This window comes from Drosophila santomea, chromosome 3L (genome assembly GCF_016746245.2).
Source record: "Drosophila santomea strain STO CAGO 1482 chromosome 3L, Prin_Dsan_1.1, whole genome shotgun sequence".
Classification (NCBI taxonomy): domain Eukaryota; kingdom Metazoa; phylum Arthropoda; class Insecta; order Diptera; family Drosophilidae; genus Drosophila; species Drosophila santomea.
The window spans coordinates 20,127,033-20,142,095 of NC_053018.2; the positions used below are offsets into that span (position 1 = coordinate 20,127,033).

At 39.4% G+C, this 15,063-nt stretch overlaps 3 protein-coding genes across 6 annotated transcripts; 1 reads left to right on the forward strand and 2 right to left on the reverse strand.

Annotated features, from left to right (window-relative positions):
• The first annotated feature begins 312 nt into the window (after nt 1-312).
• LOC120447950 (zinc transporter 1) lies at nt 313-11,283 on the forward strand. 3 transcript variants are annotated; one of them, XM_039629635.2, is made up of 4 exons: nt 313-448; nt 7,943-8,135; nt 9,851-10,556; nt 10,634-11,283. In XM_039629635.2, exons 2-4 carry the CDS (start codon nt 7,947-7,949, stop codon nt 11,281-11,283), a joined length of 1,545 nt encoding a protein of 514 aa, XP_039485569.1. In that variant the 5' UTR covers nt 313-448; nt 7,943-7,946. The 3 variants fall into 3 exon arrangements, with proteins under 3 accessions (XP_039485569.1, XP_039485570.1, XP_039485568.1); XM_039629636.2 differs by lacking the exon at nt 313-448 and adding an exon at nt 511-532; XM_039629634.2 differs by lacking the exon at nt 313-448 and adding an exon at nt 1,840-2,074.
• Nucleotides 11,284-11,962: 679 nt separating this feature from the next.
• On the reverse strand, nt 11,963-13,959 carry LOC120447954 (glutaminyl-peptide cyclotransferase). Of its 2 annotated transcripts, none has more exons than XM_039629641.2 (2): nt 13,838-13,959; nt 11,963-12,918 (listed from the first exon to the last, which is right to left on the reverse strand). In XM_039629641.2, exons 1-2 carry the CDS (start codon nt 13,952-13,954, stop codon nt 11,974-11,976), a joined length of 1,062 nt encoding a protein of 353 aa, XP_039485575.1. In that variant the 5' UTR covers nt 13,955-13,959; the 3' UTR covers nt 11,963-11,973. The 2 variants fall into 2 exon arrangements, with proteins under 2 accessions (XP_039485575.1, XP_039485577.1); XM_039629643.2 differs by lacking the exon at nt 13,838-13,959 and adding an exon at nt 12,986-13,557.
• LOC120447956 (vacuolar ATPase assembly integral membrane protein VMA21 homolog) lies at nt 13,954-14,692 on the reverse strand. Its single transcript, XM_039629646.2, has 2 exons — nt 14,503-14,692; nt 13,954-14,440 (listed from the first exon to the last, which is right to left on the reverse strand). The coding sequence occupies exons 1-2, from the start codon at nt 14,572-14,574 to the stop codon at nt 14,195-14,197; spliced, it is 318 nt and encodes a 105-aa protein (XP_039485580.1). The 5' UTR covers nt 14,575-14,692; the 3' UTR covers nt 13,954-14,194.
• Between the last annotated feature and the right edge of the window lie 371 nt (nt 14,693-15,063).

The window sequence follows — 15,063 nt, forward strand, 5'->3', positions numbered from 1 at the left end:
ATAGAACATGTTTTAATTATCGTTACCGTTTAAATAGTTGTACTTCTGCATACTTTAAACTATCGGTAAAAGCAATTGCTTATAACTAAAATGATTTTAAATTAATTATACTTTTTTGGTGGCACTAATAATTTTATCTCATTATTTTCTAACAACCTTGTGGATGTCTTACCTTCCTAGCGGCAATTAAAGTGTCACATAAACCGCCTTCTTACTTGGCTGTAATTTATGAATATTCGTTGGCAAATAAGACATAAGCTAACCGTGTCCCAGTTGAAATGGAACTGCCTTGCTTGTCACACCGCCAACTTGTTATCTAATGTGCGTGGTTTAATTGCAATTTTCTGCCCGTGGATCGTTTAATTCGGCACGGCTTTGGTTCTATGGACAAAAAATTCAGTTAGCAGTCGCCTTTGGGTTGTAAAGCCAAGAGCATCGTGAAAAATTAGTGAGTGCTATCTGTGCGAAATCTGCCAACTAAGGATTAACATTTTCAACAAACCCAATAACGCCGATTAGTAGTGAAATTTAAGTGAGCTTGTGGTAAAATTGTTGATATGGATACACATTGTTGCGGTGATAAAGGTATCACCACTAAGTAATTGTGGTCGCATTTGACAGTATGGGTAAACTAATTAGAATCGAGGGTATTTTAGATTACAATTTGTTTTTAGATTGGTAAAGAGATTTCAGGCGAATGCAACCTTCATGAATTATCTTAAAAAACATTATTTGTAATAAAAATGTTTGCTTTAATGCTACATGACGTATTTACATACATACAAAATTGTATAAATTATTTGGCTGTATCAAAAACGGTCCTATGTACATATGTACATACATATGTACATATGTAGTTTTATATAAAAAATACATTTCGTCTCAGATATTTTTATTAAATTAGCCTGTCTAAAAATACGAGTTCTCATATATCACTATATTTTATGTTTGAAACACTATTCTATTGACTTCAGTTGTGTTTTTGATTAGTTAAATACATACATATGTATGTATGTATGTGAACAGATCACTGCTTTTGACAATTGAGGATGTAATTCTGCAGAGATTACCATTTTTTCATATATAAATATGTATGTAAAACATTTGTTAGGTCATTTGATGTCTCACACACCTGCCTAGATAACGGCAATACAAACATACATACCTACATATGACATGCATAAACAAGCTACATATTTCACTCTCCTTTTTCTGCATGCTCTCATTTCGCTCTCTTTCATAGCTGACAAAGCAATCAGCTGATTATATTCAACCTGCTCACGCACTTTTCGCCCACACAAACACTATCACTGTTGCTTTCTTCCTCCTCTCCCCATCCAACCTCATAACACACACATATTAACTTTACGCTCCCTCTAAATGTGCGGGTATTTCGATTTGTTTTGCCGGCCGTAGTTATTGGTGTTGTTGCTCTTACTCGAGCATCTCTCTTTGCTTCCATACCCTTATGAAGAGTATTAAAATGTTTTCACACGATTGGAATTTCGACCTCTAAATAAATTGTTAGTTTCAACTTCAAAGGGAGTACATAAACCGAGCATAATTCATGTTTAATATTTGTTCTGCTTTCTTAAGAAGTAAAGCCATATTTGAATATATATTTTATAGTTTCAAGTAAAGTCAAAAAATATTCTAATCAATCATGTTTATTACTTAAATAGAGAAGCCTCTTTCTATTTTACAACATTTCTTTATAATTTGTATTAATACCATCACTAAAATTCGAGCTGAAGTAAAAAGAGTACTCATCATTCTGCGTGGTGATTTCGATTTCACGTTTGGTCTGCCATACATATGTATATTTCGCGTCGTCTTTTGCGATCATTCGTGTTTGAGCCGCGCTGCAGTTAACAACGCTCCCAATTCGCTCCTGAAAAAATTTGCGCGTGTGCCGCGAAAAATTTTAAATCGCCAACGGGAGTGTGTGTGAATAATAATAATAATAATAAAATAGGAAAAGCTACATTTTTCAAAGCGATTTGCGCTGGTGCGGATATAAATAGCGAACGTACAGCGAGCTCGCGCCTTTTCACTTATCAGAGTCCAAAAGACGGTAAATCTCCAGTTCCTAGCCAAAACATTAGAGGTCTAGACTGATAAGAGCTTTTTGGCCTTGTGCGAAATGCGGTTTTGTATTTGGGATGGTCCAGAAATGGGAAAAACATGCCTTAATGCCCGCAGTTTTGGATACTCGTAGATATATAGATGACTGATTCGTCAGCGAGCAGATTGTAGATCCATTTAGCAAGTGATTATTAAGACGCCTCGCGCCTCTTGGCACCAGTGTGAAAAAATATTACCAGAAATATGTATTACTATCTGCGGTGTATAAAAATAAATTTGATCAAAATTAATGCTAATTAACGGTTATATCTGTCTACGATCCACCTGCCAGTCGCATCGAGATTGAGCTAAAAACAAATTCTCACCCTAAGCTAATTCAATGCAAATTGATCCGGGCCTTCGCTCAAGTTCTGAAGAACCCAGCACGGCCGAGTTTCCAGTCCCAACATATTATAAACAATTACCTACCAACCCGTTAATGAAATAATAAACAAACAAATGGGCCCACGATAATGAAGCATGCTCTTAAATTGTTTACAATTATAAAATAATACATTACGTACATTTCTAGTTGTACGGTTATATTAGCGAACTCAAATTAACATTCTTAAAAGTAATATGTGGTCCAAAATTTGTCATTTAAAAATATTCCGGTAAAATATTTATTGCTTGGAATATTTAAAGAACGATATAGAACGATAGGTTTCTCAAAAAAGCGTACTACCCTTATTATTACTTCTATCATTTTGACCACAATTGTATGTTTATTATTTAATTCAATTAGATTTTTCGTTTTGCAATTTTGAGTCATTAAGTGTAATTGAAGTGGGTCTTTAGTAATCAGCATTAATATAAAATTTCGTATTATTTTAATGGGTTTTTGTAAATCATCAAAAAATCTCTGAAGCCCCACTTGATCACGTTTTCGATGAGGATGCACGGAAAGTATATATGCATATATACATACATACTTGTAAAGGCGCAGATCTCACGTAAATGGTGGTGCATAAAGTCGTAATTAAAATATTTTAACTTCTTTGTTTATTATAATGGGCTTATTTCATTGAATCGTGTGCTTCATCATTTATTATGTACAGGTGGTCAGGGTTGTGAGTTCTTGAAAAAAAGCGGCTTGAATTTCAATTTTATGATTGCAGGCTAAAAAGCATTAAGATACAAGTTAGTTTTAATAGAACACACAACTAGTACGGAAAAAAAAGCAAAGTGCAATACAATTAAGCTCATATCCTACTACTAACTAATTGATTTAATGATTTAAAATCGGCAATATACCTCCTCCCTGTATGTGCATGTTTATTACTTTTTATCTAACATATTTATTATCTTTTATCTAACAAAAACGATTATAAAATATATTTTTAATGTACCTATGACTTTGAAGTTGTATTACCGAATAACTTTAGAGCAAACTTATTAGATCCCATGTGGTTAAGGGTTCAACCACTTCAAAAAATAGTTATTTCCATACCTTACTTGGCAACATTTACCGGTGGCAACATGGTCTCTTATCAACATCCCCATCAAATCCCCCGACTAGCGATGGTATTTTAACCCTCTGGAAGCCGAGTTGTTTTCGATATTGTTTTCAAAATCGTTCTTATCAGTCAGAGCTGTCCACTTTCCACTTGATCGCCTGGGGTGAGATAGCGATAGGGGACGTAGACAGCTATCTCTATCTGCTTATCAGGGGCCTGATTTTGGCGCGTTCGGAATGTTCAAATACTCGTACTCGTATGCCTCATGGGCAACAAAGTAATAAAATATTGGCAGCACACTTTGTCTGTGGCCCACTGATAGACAATAACAGTATTGAAAGAATTTTTAAATAACTACGCTCCCTTGTGAATTAGAAATTCCAAAGGCATCATCGACCTTGTCATCGTGTCTGAACTGGTCAAAATGTGAGATTTTAGCTGCTGGTTGATTTGAAAACAGGCCAGGGACCCGCATAGGAACAATTTTTAATTCAGTTTAAAATCTACGCAAAATCAAATGGACAACAAAAGCTGTTTGTTGCCAAATTTCATTTGTATGCAGGCAATAGTCTGAAAGAGGCAAAAAATTAAACAAGCAAACAGAATGCATGCACCTGATACCTGATGGCAAATCAAAACAAAAAGCAAATGTTATTGGTCCCAAATTTTACTGCACGCCTCGCTTTTTGTTGATATTTTCAATTGATGAAGTGAGCTGTTGCATTGATCTAATTGACAATTGAGCTGTCAACTGTTGGAGCAGATTTACGATCTGGATTTTACGCCATCCAAAAAGGTCCGGATTCGAGGGTAATGAAATATTTTGAAAAAAAAGAGGTGAAAAAAATTCCATGACAACACCAGGTTTTTAAAATTAATCCCTCAAAAGTCTATAACACTATTCCGTAAACATGTTTATTTTTGAAAAATGGTTGATTCTGACATATGTATGTATGTATGTATGTGTGTGCGTAAGTATGTAATTGGTATAGCGTGCAGTTCTACAGGCATTTGCTTGCTGACAATTACATAGGTAGATTTATAAAGAAAAGAATAGAAATTTATATATAATAATAATTACATTATAATTATAATTATTTATAACTTTAATAACTATATTATAACTATATAATCACTATGGCGTATAAAAGAAGTCTATACATTTCACTAGGCAAAGAAACTATGGCTTAACGAGGTAATATTTTACCTAAAAATTAACATTTAGTCTATTTTGCCCTACTTAGCTCGTGCATTACCTTGTAATTAGTCTAGCCTTTTTTGGGTGTATATATACTTTATGGGAGAGCTTTTCTAACGAGTCCAGTATACCCTACTGCTGTACATGTAATGGGTATAAGAAATTTTAAATTAAAAGCTAATCCCTATTTCTGTTTGTAGACCTACATTGACATCATTGTTTTGGGTAGTCTTCTGAACTGTCGGCTCTAATCCCCATGCCACCCATATCACACCATTTTTATCTTTAGGATCACTTCGTTATATCCCCTAGCAACATCAGCGACAATGAGCTTATTGAGGCTTCCCATGAATCAGTATCATTATCTGCATCTGTATCTGTAGCTCTGCTTATCTTTTGTTATCTTGTGTTCGAACCTATATTCCATTGCCTCCTACCTCCCACCACCCATCTCGGATGTCGAATGAAAATGAAATTAAATTGAGGAAATGAACATTTAGTAGAACAACTGCAAGATACACGAGTATATACGAGGGTCGTTTGATAAGTCCGTGACTTTTTGTATTTGCCGCGCACCTGCTCTAAATACAACACTGCTCTTGTCAGCAGTTATCGATTAACAGCTGACTGTAAAATTTTGAGAAAGCTGCGTTTTTTGGTTTGCGTTTTATAGGCATTGAAAGCAGACGATCTCGTGAATTTTAACGAAAATGGAAAAAAGTGAATTTCGTGTGCTAATTAAGCATTATTTTTTGCGTAAAAAATCCATCACCGAAACCAAGGAAAGACTTGATAAATATTATGGGGACTCTGCACCATCAATTTCAATGGTTAAGAAATGGTTTACTGAGTTCCGTTGTGGTCGTACCAGTACAAGTGATGCCGAACGTTCAGGTCGCCCAAAAGAGGTCGTCATGCCAGAAATCGTCGACAAAATCCATGGAATGATATTGGATGATCGGAGAATGAAAGTGCGTGAGGTAGCTGAGGCTGTAGGCATCTCAACTGAACGGGTACATCACATTTTACATGAATATTTGGACATGAAAAAGCTTTCCGCGCGATGGGTGCCGCGATTGCTCACACACGACCATAAGCGCAACCGTGTGACCATTTCAAAGGAGTGTTTGGCGATGTTCAACCGCAATCCAAACGAATTTTTGCGCCGTTTCGTTACCGTAGACGAAACATGGATCCACCACACCACACCAGAGACCAAAGAACAATCAAGACAGTGGGTTTCTCCGGGTGAACGTGCACCAAAGAAGGCCAAGGTGGGTCTGTCGGCCAACAAGGTCATGGCCACAGTTTTTTGGGATGCACAAGGTATCATTCACATCGATTACCTTGAAAAGGGTAAAACGATCACCGGCGAATATTATTCAGAGCTTTTGGACAGATTCGATATTGATTTGAAGCAGAAACGACCGCATTTGGCGAAAAAAAAAGTGCTGTTCCATCAGGACAATGCACGGGTGCACACGTGTGTAGTCAGCATGGCAAAATTTCATAAATTGGGCTACGAACTGCTACCCCATCCAGCATATTCTCCAGATTTAGCCCCCTGTGACTATTTTTTGTTTCCAAACATGAAGAAATGGCTCGGCGGTAAGAGATTCGAGTCAAATGAAGAGGTCATCACAGAAACAAACGACTATTTTGAGGGCCTTGAGAAAACCTATTATTTGGAAGGAATAAAAAAATTGGAAAAACGCTGGACTAAATGTATAGAGCTAAAAGGAGATTATGTTGAGAAATAAAACGCTTCTTTGACGAAAAAAATATATTTTATTCAAAAAGTCACGGACTTATCAAACGACCCTCGTAGTACCCATTTATTCAAACAGATGTCCACGGGGTACTTATCCAAATAGTTTGTTGCTACCTGCTAATCGCCGTTTCTACAATGTTTTTGCTTGAAATAAATACTATGGAAAACATTCGATTGTTTGCTGGGGTACACAATCTAGTGCCCCGAGGCGCCGTTTAGCGCTTTTGTATTAAGCTTACTCGGATAACATGTGTATCTTTATGAGGTACTAAAACAATAGATTTTATCATTCGATCTATTCTAATTATACGCTATTGCTCGTGTGACAATTTGGAATGCAATTGGCGCATTTAAGAGTCGAGCCGACGGCTGGCATAAGATGATCTAAAGAGAATTTACACGTGGAAGCCACAGATATATGTACATAAATCAACAGTCGATTTGTGTTTGTTCTGTCACTTTAGGGAAGTTTTTGTAGGGAATATTGTCTAGAAATGCATTACTATAATTCTCATTAATGAATTGTAATGGACACACATACTTTAAATATCAGAGTTATATACCATAAAGGTCATTGCACGGTCCTTCATTTTTTTAGATAGTCTACCCGGATTAACCAAAAAGACTATTAAACCGCGACATGTTCCTCGGTAATTACTCTACTAGAGGGCATTTAGGCAATTTAAATGACCAACCGAATGGGGTACAACCTTGGTGTTACATTGCGGCAAACAAACTGAGGCCGCCCCAACAAACAATCGGTAGCTATGTGTCCACGATCACGTAAAATTACGTCAATATCCCAGGCGATCGGGCGATCGATTCGATGAGATACGCTGCGGTAACCACGGGTGAAGCGAGCCCATTTAGCATCTTCATTTGCATGCAACCCATCGCAGAAGCGGCAGGCGAAGCTCAAGCCCGTGCCCACATGATGGCGATCATGGTGGTGATTTGCATGCGAGCTTGGAGTGGGCTGAACTGATCCCTAAATATGGCAGGTTCAGCTCGGTTCAGTGGCAGTATCGCACCAAATCACATACGTTTGAGTATCCCCTTTGGGATTTTGAACTTGACACAGATCGGTGGGGATTCCCAGATCGAAGGGGTAATTTTTGGTGTTGGACCGATTAATAAAGGTTTCATTTATACCCAATCGCAATTTATAAAATATGTTTAGTACATAAATTTCAAGCCAGTGTCTACATCTTCTGCTTTCCTATGATGTTGACTGACAGTTGATGAACATGCGAATTGTAAATTTGACTGTAGAGTTATATAGATCACACCTAGTGCGGATTGTCGTCAAGTGCTGACTCCTGTCCGCCATTTTCGCATATATCGAGTATTTAACGAATCACTTCTCACTGCCCTTTCTATGCCCTTCCACAGAATAATGCCGGTGAAGGAGATTCTCCAGCGGTGCAAGCCGATCCCGCTGTACACCGTGCTGGTGCTATCGATCTGCTACTTCGTGCTCCAGCTGATCCTCAGCCACTTGACCCATGGACTCACTCTTCTTATGGCCAGTCATCATATGTTGTGTAATATTTTCGCACTCGGTGGCTGCATCATCACAATTAAGGTAAGATTATAGGCTGTGCCTTAACAATGATCTTCTAAGTACATATATACTAATCAATTTTATCTACCAGTATTTACTAAGAATATATTTGTTAAGTACCAAAATAAGTATACGGACGGACAGACATACCGATTGCAGGATTAAGCCGGCTAGTGATTTTAATGAAGAATATACATATATGTATACTGACTTTTGCATTCATTTCGGCGAATGTAGTAAACCCTCTGCTGTATGAGTATTCGGTATAAAAAGTTACACATACAACACCCCACTTTAAGCGGTCATTAGTTTAACAAAATTATTGTGTTGCATGTGCGGTTTGACTTATTTTGCTACCCGGCTTCACATTTTTTGGCCAGGAAATGTCGCGTGCTGGTGCAAAGTCGAAACAGATGCTGGTGCATTGAACTTTTAAAAGTCAGACCACAACAAAGTGTATCGAAAACGCATTCCAAACACCTTTTTATTTTGCAAAGAACTGGTTTCGTGTGGACTTTTTGTTTATAACATGGCCGAATTTTTGAAATACTTTTATCTTCTCTGCATGGGAGTGTTTCCTTTCGTTATTATTTGGCCTAATCAGTAAATTTAGTCACCGTTTTCGTTGGGCTTATCATCCTATCGCTGTGTAATTACCTCCTCGAGTGTAATGCCCTGTCCACACCGCAGGTGACATGAAATTAGGTTGATTACACGTAGTAATTGCCTCAGTTCCTCAACTCAGATACACTTTATAGCAGCCGTCTGGTTAAACGTGAAAATGGTAATGGGTATAAGATCTGGATAGTAAGGAATGCAGTTAGAGATGGTAGGGTATATGAAATTCCACGAGTCCATATCATATAAGTTTGTTTAGTTTTGTTTAGTAATAATAATTAATCCTCAAGTATATATCTCTAATTCTCTATTCTTCGAATCAAGTTGATTATCCAATGTCTAACTGAAAATTTATGGAGCAGTCAAAGCTAATATTATTGACGAATGCAAAAATCGTTGCCGGCATGGGAAAGCGTGCCAAGCACGTTTCGCAAAAGACAAAGACCAGGCCCAAAAACCGCAGAGACCTAACCAGACATGGCCAAAAATCACCGCTTTTCATACGGTTCCAAACACCAGAAATCGAAAGCTTTCAAACAGTTGACGATGTTGTAGGTGTGGACAGTTGAGTGGTCTGATTTTGAGCTTATATAATGGTGCAGACCGACAGACAGACGATCAGCGGAGCGTTTAAATAGCTGCCCACCAAAAATGTTTTAGATGGGCCAGTGCCAATTGGCTTGGAAAGCATGACGATGATTGTATTTTCCATTCGATTCTATGTATTTCTATGCCAGTGTTTTCTGGACAAGCAAGTTAATTTTGTATATACACATTAAGACTTAAATACATAATTATGTTACGCCAAACTCAAAGAGTAAATTACTTTTAACAATACATCAGGGAGAATGAACTTTACTTGAGTGCCAGCTGTATAACCATTTGCCAATATTAATGTTGAAAGTGAAGTCTTTCTAAGACCATCTTTAGAAACACAGGCTAAGATTTTCTAAGTAATAAACCCTTTGAATAGTAATATCGTTAGAACCGCCGTTAAAATAGTTATAAAATTTTAAATATTATAATTACTATTGTTTTAAAAGGTTATTTTAAAATCCTTTTTAGGGATGTGCTGATTATATAAACCAGTTTCTGTATTCGGCTTTTTCATCTTACAGCATAGTAAACAAGCACCCCAGGCGAAACATCCTGCCACCGCCCTGACCAAGATAAGCGGCTCCGGAGTAGCAGTCGACCTGGCTGAAACGGATGCCCAAACCCGGGCCAAAAGAGAGTGTCAGGAGCAGAAGCTGCGCAATACATTTGGTTGGGCCAGGATCGATATTTTGACCATGCTGATTGTGTTCATTATCCTGGCCTCGTTATCCTTTTCGCTGGTGGTGGAAGCTCTGCAAACTCTAGTTCACATCGATCATCAGGATACGATGCATCTTCCAATACCCGTGATGATGCTGGGTTTCATCGGCCTAATCCTGAATGGACTGACATATCTGCTAATCGGTGGATACACGCTGCACCAGGGAAGCTTTCTGCACCTCACACCCGGAGGAAACGTGGTGCTGGAGCGACCCATGTCCAGCAATTTAGATCTATCCCTAACTCCGATGCAAAGACAACTCAGCAAATCACGGAACGATCGTCAGTTGCGCGAGGAACTAGAAGCGGAAGTGGGTAGCGTTTACTTTGCCACCAAGCGCCAGGGAGCCGTGGAAATGCTGCGGGATGTGTCCAGTACCATATTTGTGATCGTTTGTGCCGCAATCGTCTATGTGGCGGAGGATGAGCAGCATACAGCGAAGTTCATTGATCCCGTGCTCTCAATTTTCTCTTGCGTTCTGCTCGTCACGCTTAGTTATCCCTACAGTAAGTATATTTATTAAATGCCAAAAAAGTGGAACTTCAGTAGTTTGAAAACTAAATGTATCTTTTTTTTTCTATAGTGAAAGAATCCTGCTTGATCCTTCTGCAAACCATTCCGGGTTCCATCGACTTGGAAATCTTTGAGCGAACCTTGGTCACTAAGTTCCCGGAGATCATTAGTTACCATGACCTGCATATATGGCAATTGGCAGCCCACCGATACGTGGCTACCATACACATTCAGTTCCAGAATCCCAAACTCTACCTCAAGATCATCGAACAGGTTCGGGCATACTTCCACGATCAGGGAATCGGAGCAGTCACAATCCAACCGGAGTTCTATCCGGCCACCAATAAGAATGCCTCAGCCTCGCTGGAATGCCTGATGCAATGCCAGGCAGTGGAATGCATCGAGAAGGTCTGCTGCAGGGATTCTCGCACCGATCTGCGCGAGGTTTGTGATGCTCCCAGTGGCCGAAAATCATCGTCTCCAGCCAAGTGTGTAGGCAATAGCCACGAACATAGCAGAGCGAAATCCAAGTCTTGCGCAGAGCTAAGTGCAGTGGTTGTGGAGAAACCCAAGGAACTTTGCGCAGGCCAGCTGCTAAAGGGTCAAGCTGAGCAAGTAGCAAAGTCCATGCCCAAACTTGAAGAAACTTGTGTGGATTCTACGAAAGAAGATGTAGTCAAATCAAACGGCACTTTACCTGGGCCAACGAGCAGCGATTGAGGTCCGTTCAATAACTATAGTGTTGAATCAAGGTTAACGATTTTAGGTAGTTTTAAGTTAGTTTACGAATTTGCCATATAGATATATGGATATATAGACGTTTGAGACTATTTCTTAAACGAGACGCTTAAGTGCACAGCTTATACAATTTTTGTAACAAGAGTGAGAGAGAAGAATGTACAGTACCTTCTATGCCAAATCATTTTATATTTTTAATTCAGACTTTAGCGATGCGAAAAATATTAACGTTTGATTTTCACCTGAATCCGGCGGAAGTTTTTTAATTCAGACGCTATGTTCGATTCTCTCTTGTATCAAAACACCATCTAAGTTTTTCCCACCAGTGCGGTTAGTAAAAAGTTTTTTGTTTTAAGGTACAATTACTATGTGTATGTTGAACTGAATATGTACATAAGTGAAACAATTTACAAACGAAAGATTACAAAAAATATATTAACGTGACGTGTCATTAGCTAAGCTTTTTTATAAATACATGTGTATAAAAATATCTGGAGTACGCGTATTGCAGATCTTCCTTAGTAGTTTTAAAGCACGCAGTCATTTACAAGGTTTTTATGGATTTTTCGGCGGGCATAAGAACATTTAACAAGGTTTCTATATTGAAACAGGTCAATTAGATAAGGCCGTAAGTAGATACAACATTTGTGATTCACACGGGAGCCCACTTGACTACTTGGCTTCGGCTCCGCCCAGATACTCCAAAGCGAAGAGCCGTATAATCAGCGCCAGGTTGTCCGTCGTCGCATAATCAATCACGCTGGCGTTATCGTCCGGCGTATGCCAGACACTGGGAAAGGGCACCGGAATAAGGTGCAAGATCGGCACATTTCTCCGCAGGAAGGGTATGTGATCGTCCTCGATGAAAGATGACCGCATGGCCTGCGACTGAAAGTAGCGGCTGGGGTCGCGCTGGGCAACCCCACTGCTGGCATAGCGCTCTAGGAGCTGAAACCTTGCAAGACGTGTCTCCACGGACTGGAGACGCATGTACCAGGATTCGGTGTTTTCGAAGAAACTGTAGAATGCTGGATCGGGGGCTCCCAACAGATCCAGGAGCACCAGCATATCTATTCTATCCAGTTTTCCTTCATATTGCCATTTTTTGGCCAGGTGTCGCGCTCCATAGATAGAATCCTTGGGTCCCCACTCCTCGAAAGCCTCTTCGCCATCGAAGAACAAGAGCATTAAACTCAGTTTGTTCTTCTTGAGCTCTTTAAGTGGCTCCTGAAGCGTCTGGGCCAAGTTGAGCAGCATGGCACAAGGCACTGCTGAGTCAGTGGCCCCCAGGAACTCCACTCCAGGCATGTACTTGCTATCATAATGGCAGGCCAGAACCAGATATCTCTCAGCATTTGGATTTAGGGTGGCGATGATGTTGTGGAAATGCAATTTGCCTTTGATGGGAGCGTGATCATGGAAGCTATTTATTTCCACATCCCAGTCTAGACCCCTCAAACTCTGGACGATGTATTCCCGCACGATGGTATGATTTTTTGTGCCCACAATTCGGGGTATAAGGATTTTGTCAATGGCTTCCCTTAAGTGAAGTTTATCGGATAGATTGCTGTACTCCAGAAATCGGGACTCGGAGAGCTCGCTGGGATTGTAGGATTTCTGTTGAAAGTAGAAGAAAGCACATATTGAGCAGGCAGTTGGTTTAGCTGTATTACCCTCTAGTGACCTGTGTTCTTCCCACGAGATTATCCTTCAGGGAAGTGGATTCCCTCACCAAGGTGGCTATCAAAGCCGTCTGCACGCACAGCGTCCACATTCTAGCGCTTCGATGTAGCATATTTCAACGACTGACTCGAGACTACGTGGCTGGGTGTTTTTCTTTAAGGGTGGGATTGTTTTGCCCCAACAGGTGGTTGCAGTCAATAGCGGCACGTTTGTAAAAAGTTCAAAGGTCGTCCGGCTGCGGCACTAGTTTGCAGCACATTCCGGCGTGTGATTAAAAGTCTTTGCCGAGTTTAGTAATTTATCATATTGGCCAATTTTTACGGCCGACTTGTAAGACACAGAACAACAAAAAATGGGCGTCGCAAAGGGGGTCAAATTAAAATGAGGATGAAAATACCACTTCTTATATGTAACGCTCGTTGTGGGTGTCTGATTTGGAATTCCTTTTTGTTTCCCCTCAGCAGGTAATTACACTTCTCTTAAAAATGATTTAATTTCTTTGTTTACTCCTCAACAAGAAATGGTTTTGTTTACGCTTATGATTAATTGAACAGCTGTTTGCCTTTTAAAACGGGTGGCAGCACCAGTCACTATCAGGTGGCACCCTCATAAAGCCGAATCAGGGGCGCAGGCAAGATTCAGTAACCGGGGATTATAGGCAATAGTTACAATTTAAATATTCAGTTCAATAGCCTCTCACTTTATACAAATGTTCTATTCATTTTAAACTCAAAAAGGTTTATTTGGAGCTCTAATTAAAATATATAAAGCAAGTTTATCGATGTCAGCCTGAACGAATTCTCGAGCCACCCCTTTTAAATAGAAAGTCGAGAAAATATATCATTTAGGTAACCTTAGGAATATCCACAAGTTCGAAGCAAGCGCCTAGGTTGTAGATTTTTTTGCGGGGTCTCGGCAGCAATCTCTTGACGGCCTCCATCAGGGAATAATGTCTTAGTAGCACACGCATTTCACTTATTTATGTATATTTTTTAATACAAATTATGCACACAGAACACTACACAACACGTTTTCCACGCTGTTATCGAAACTTATGCAATGAAAACGATTACACACGGTTTACAGGCGACTTTCTCCTCCCTTGCTGGCATGTAAACAATTGTATCTATGTATATAGCATGTATGTACAAGAGTTCTCTACCGACTTATAGTTAATGGAAATGGGGTAACAGTCCGGGGTAGATGAGGATTAGTCCGTCTTCGAGGCCTTGGAACCGGGAGCGCCGAAGTAGGCCCTGTAAATGTAGAGGCCCAGGGCGATGTGCAATGCAACGACCGCTCCCACGGCGGATGCTATGTTCACTTTAACTTCGGAAATGTCGAGGAATTGATCCAAAACGAAGCCCTTCAGCACGAAGAAGGTCAGCACGGGCAGGAAAACGATGAGCATGCAGTAGAAGAGCACTGTCTTGAAGGAGCTGTAGTCTTGCGAGTCCTTGATATCCAAAATAAACAAGGGATTAGCTAGCCGGCAATTGGAGCCATCATGTTACATACGTGAGACTGCTGGCGGGTTTGTTTCGGCGCCCCTCCATTGCCACCGGCGGCCTTCTTGTTCTTGGTCGACATATTTCCAGTTAAATAGAATACGGCTTAATTGAAAAATCAGTAATTTCTTTTAATTTCTGGTTTTGCTTTGGCCTGCCATTCGGTTATCAGAAATATTTGACAAATCACAAATCACATGATAAAGTGGTAGTACCGTGCAGGCATTGCCAATATACTGGAAAATACTGCTACTATTCGATTTATCGTTGGTATCGTTTTATTTAAACAATTTACTTTTACACTTTAAAGATTTTTCGTGCAGGAATTTGGAATAAAATTATGAACATTTATTTTTTTAAATATATACATGTTAATATAATTTAAAATTTTAGTATTGAAGAAATTTATTATTAATTTTCATGGTCAAAACTGAGATTCAGCATGGTGTTTATAAGCTCAGTAATTTATAATTTCGTTCCTTATAAAATGTGTATAAATGTGCTATTTCTGCGACCACAGCTGTATAATGCTGCTTCTCTAGTATTTTTCTCCAGCGCCGCACGCTATATT

Coding starts and splice junctions, on each gene's coding strand:
- LOC120447956 (XM_039629646.2), bottom strand. CDS start 14,574: ATGTCGACCAAGAACAAGAAGGCCGCCGGTGGCAATGGAGGGGCGCCG. Junction 14,441..14,502: donor AAACCCGCCAGCAGTCTCAC/GTATGTAACATG, acceptor TTGGATATCAAG/GACTCGCAAGACTACAGCTC.
- LOC120447954 (XM_039629641.2), bottom strand. CDS start 13,954: ATGCGTGTGCTACTAAGACATTATTCCCTGATGGAGGCCGTCAAGAGA. Junction 12,919..13,837: donor AACTTGTGGATATTCCTAAG/GTTACCTAAATG, acceptor TACTTTCAACAG/AAATCCTACAATCCCAGCGA.
- LOC120447950 (XM_039629635.2), top strand. CDS start 7,947: ATGCCGGTGAAGGAGATTCTCCAGCGGTGCAAGCCGATCCCGCTGTAC. Junction 8,136..9,850: donor GCTGCATCATCACAATTAAG/GTAAGATTATAG, acceptor TTCATCTTACAG/CATAGTAAACAAGCACCCCA. Junction 10,557..10,633: donor CACGCTTAGTTATCCCTACA/GTAAGTATATTT, acceptor TTTTTTCTATAG/TGAAAGAATCCTGCTTGATC.